Raw genomic sequence first — 3286 nt, 5'->3', positions numbered from 1 at the left:
TTAAAGATTTATTTTTATTTATTTTATGTGTATGAGTACACTGTAGCTGTGAGTTATCATATGTGGCTGCTGTTGATTTCAGGACTTCTGCTGGTCCTGCTGGCTCCGGCCCGCTGGCTCTGGTCCGCTCGCTCCTGTGTAATTTACTGTAGCTGCCTTCAGATGCACCAGAAGAGGGCGTCCGATCTCATTACGGGTGGTTGTGAGCCACCATGTGGTTGCTGGGACCCGAACTCAGGACCTTTGGAAGAGCAGTCAGTGCTCTTACCCGCTGAGCCATCTCGCCAGCCCCGTTCTGTTCTTTTTTAAGATTTATTTTATTTATGTGTATAGGTGTTTTGCCTTAATTTATGTCTATGCACATTTGTACTGACTACCAGATATGCACACCTGTAAAGAAGCCAAAGAGGGCAATGGATCCCCAGGAATTAGAGTTATAGATGATTGTGAGCTATCATGTGGGTGCTGGGAATCACGTTCAGATCTTTTGGAAGAGCATCAAGTGTGTTCACTGAGCTCTCGATATAACCAACATGTGTTTCATCCTTTCTTTTTTGGAGAGAGTGGGCTAGGTCTAGGGATTAAACCTAAAGCTTCACAAATAGTATACAAGCAAGCAATCTACCACTGGGCAGCATTTTTGGCTCTGCTCCTTTCTGCATATTACTTTAAGATGAGTTACCAAGTCAGCCAGGCTAAGCTTCAAGCCACTCTATAGCCTAGGCAAGCTTTCAACTAGCAATTCTCTTGCCTAAGAATGTAGGTCCAGCTAATTTAGGTATATTTGACAAATCCTAATCTTTGCACATTTCTGCTAATGTACAAATAACTTTTTTTTAACCTTTTGGTTCTGTTTTGTTTTTTTATTTTATTTTTTTGAGACATGGTCTCATTATGTCATTCTTACTGTCCTGAATAGTCTTATATGGTCCTATAATTCCTTTTGTAGACCAGGCTGGCCTCAAACTCAAGAGATCCACCTGCCTCTGCTTCCCTAGTGCTAGATTAAAGTTGTGCACCACCACTCCAAGCCACAATTTAAAGTTATCCATCCATTTCCCCTGGGTTCCTCTCCATTAGTATTCCATATTACTGTTACATTTCATCCAAATTTGAGTAGTCCCATAACTATCTGGTACTTAGCATGTGCACAGCGCCATGGAGAAAAGGAGTTAACATAGGTCTCTGGTTTCTAGAGGCTTTAGCCTAGTTTGTTTGCTTCTTTCCATCTTTCATTCATTCAACACTATGTAGTATTGGCTGGCCTTGAACTCATAGAAATCTGCCTTCTTCTGTTTCCTGACTGTTGTGATTAAAAAGCTAGGCCCCAAACCTCACCTGGTCATGGAGGGCAAGCTGGCCCTGAGAGCCAGCCCTGAATGTGTGAGAGCAGGGAGCCAGTCCTGACTTTTGGCTACAAGCAGGAGAGTTGACCGTGCTCCTAATCCAGGCCAAGCTGAAGAGCTAGCCCTGGTGGCCCTGGTAAAGGAGAGTTAGCTCGAAGGCTGAAAAACACAGCCACTGCCAGGCTCAGATATGGGCCTTGAGTTGGCCCACTCCAACATCTATCCTATCTGTGAACTGCTGGGATAGATGAAGGGACTGGTTCTGTAGAACAAAAGCTGCAGGATCTCTAACAATAGGATATCCAAGAGGAGTCCTAGTGAAGATCCAGTATTGATAGAGTAGCAGAATCCAGAGTCCTCAAACCACACCAATGATCATTGTAATGAATATTTGCAAGTAAAGCTGTTTTGGCAAAAGGAACACTGTGTGACATATACCATAGCTTCCATAGTGAGATGTTTTTTTCTTTTAATGTTTTTGTTTTTTTTTTTTTTGTTTTTGTTTTTTTTGTTTTTTGGTTTTTTGAGACAGGGTTTCTCTGTATGTCCTGGCTGTTCTGGAACTCATTCTTTTAGACCAGGCTGGCCTTGAACTCAGAAATCCACCTGCCTCTGCCTCCCAAGTGCTGGGGTTAAAGGTGTGTGCCACCACTGCCCAGCTCTAATGTTTTTGTTTTGTTGTTTTTTTTTTCTTTTGAGGGTAAGGTTCCAAGGGTGGAGGGTGTATGGAAGGAAGGTGTGGTGAGTAGGTTTGGGGAACATATATGAAATTTACAAAGAATCAGAAACAACGTATGTGCCACTATGCTGAACTCCTTTTTTTTTCATTTAAATTTTTATTTATTTATGTATGGGTGTTTTGCCTACATGTAAATCTGTGCATCATGTATGTGTAGTATCCTCAAAGGCAAGAAGAAAACATTAGATCCCCTATGACTGGTGTTACAGCTAATTGTGAGCTACCACGAAGTGCAAGGCTCAAACTCAGGTCCTCTGGAATAGCCAATGTTCTTAATGCCAAGCCATCTCTCCAGCTCCTTTGTGGCTGACCCTTTGTCACAAAGAGAACATAATGGTTCTAAAACAGAAACAAGGTAAAATCCAATTTAAAACTTTCTATTCCAAGACCTGGGTATGTAGCTCTGTTGTGGAGTACTGTTCAAAGCCCTGGTTCCACCCCACAAAATGCATAAAATTGGGTGTGGTGGCATAACTTGTAGTCCCACCTGAGAGGCAGAAGCAGGAAGATGAGAAAGAAAAATGTTTTCCAGTGCAAGTCACCTTCCATAAAATCCCGACAGCTTACCTTACCCATTATCTTCCGCCCATTCATAGCAGCCAGGGCTGCAGCTGCATGGCGATGCTCATGGAACTCCACAAAACAGTACGGGTCATTTCCTGCCGTCTGTTGGAGAAGAAGTTCATAAGTCAGTTGTGAGTTTTACTCTTCCATTTAAAATAAAAATTTCCCCTTCACCATATAAACTTCTACAGTTAGCAAGGCATGGAGAATGACTTACTCATTCCGTAAGTACATTCTCAGATAAAAAAGGAAATACCAGAGCCAGGTGATGGTAGCACAGGCCTTTAATCCTAGCATCTGTAGGTAGGCGGATCTCTGAGTTTGAGGCCAGCCTGGTACACAGAGTGAGTTCCAGGAGAGCCTAGGCAACACAGAGAAACCCTGTCTCGAAAAACAATCAGACAAACACACACCAAAAACTAAAAACCCAAAACATGGAAATACCAAGTATGATTATTTCATAGGTCCCTTTTTGTTTCTTCTTGCAGTGCTATGGATCAAACCCAGAGCCTTAGAGCCATTATAGCAATGCTCTTCTATAAGGCACACTCCAACCCTGCTTCTAATTTGTGGAACAATAGAAAATCTAAACTAATCTTCTCCAGACTACTCTTTTTTTTTTTTTTTTTTTTTTTTT

The 3286-nt window shown here is 42.1% G+C and overlaps 1 protein-coding gene across 5 annotated transcripts in view; it reads right to left on the bottom strand.

The window, feature by feature from the left end:
• Tia1 (TIA1 cytotoxic granule associated RNA binding protein) overlaps positions 1 to 3286 on the bottom strand; it is a 32023-nt gene that overhangs the window by 15552 nt on the left and 13185 nt on the right. For 4 of the 5 annotated variants that reach the window (XR_004122102.1, XM_031382430.1, XM_031382427.1 and 1 more), the window contains exon 3: positions 2653 to 2751. Coding sequence is in view for 3 of the 5 variants with exons in the window: in XM_031382430.1 (XP_031238290.1) it covers positions 2653 to 2751 (99 nt within the window). In the remaining 2 variants the exon portion in view is untranslated. Of the gene's footprint in view, positions 1 to 2652; positions 2752 to 3286 lie in introns of those variants that run through there. The other variant, XM_031382429.1, reaches the window with a different exon arrangement.

Source organism: Mastomys coucha, unplaced genomic scaffold (assembly GCF_008632895.1).
Source record: "Mastomys coucha isolate ucsf_1 unplaced genomic scaffold, UCSF_Mcou_1 pScaffold20, whole genome shotgun sequence".
NCBI classification, from domain to species: Eukaryota; Metazoa; Chordata; class Mammalia; order Rodentia; family Muridae; genus Mastomys; species Mastomys coucha.
The sequence above is the reverse complement of the archived record's forward strand: the minus strand, read 5'-3'. Positions and strand labels throughout refer to the sequence as shown.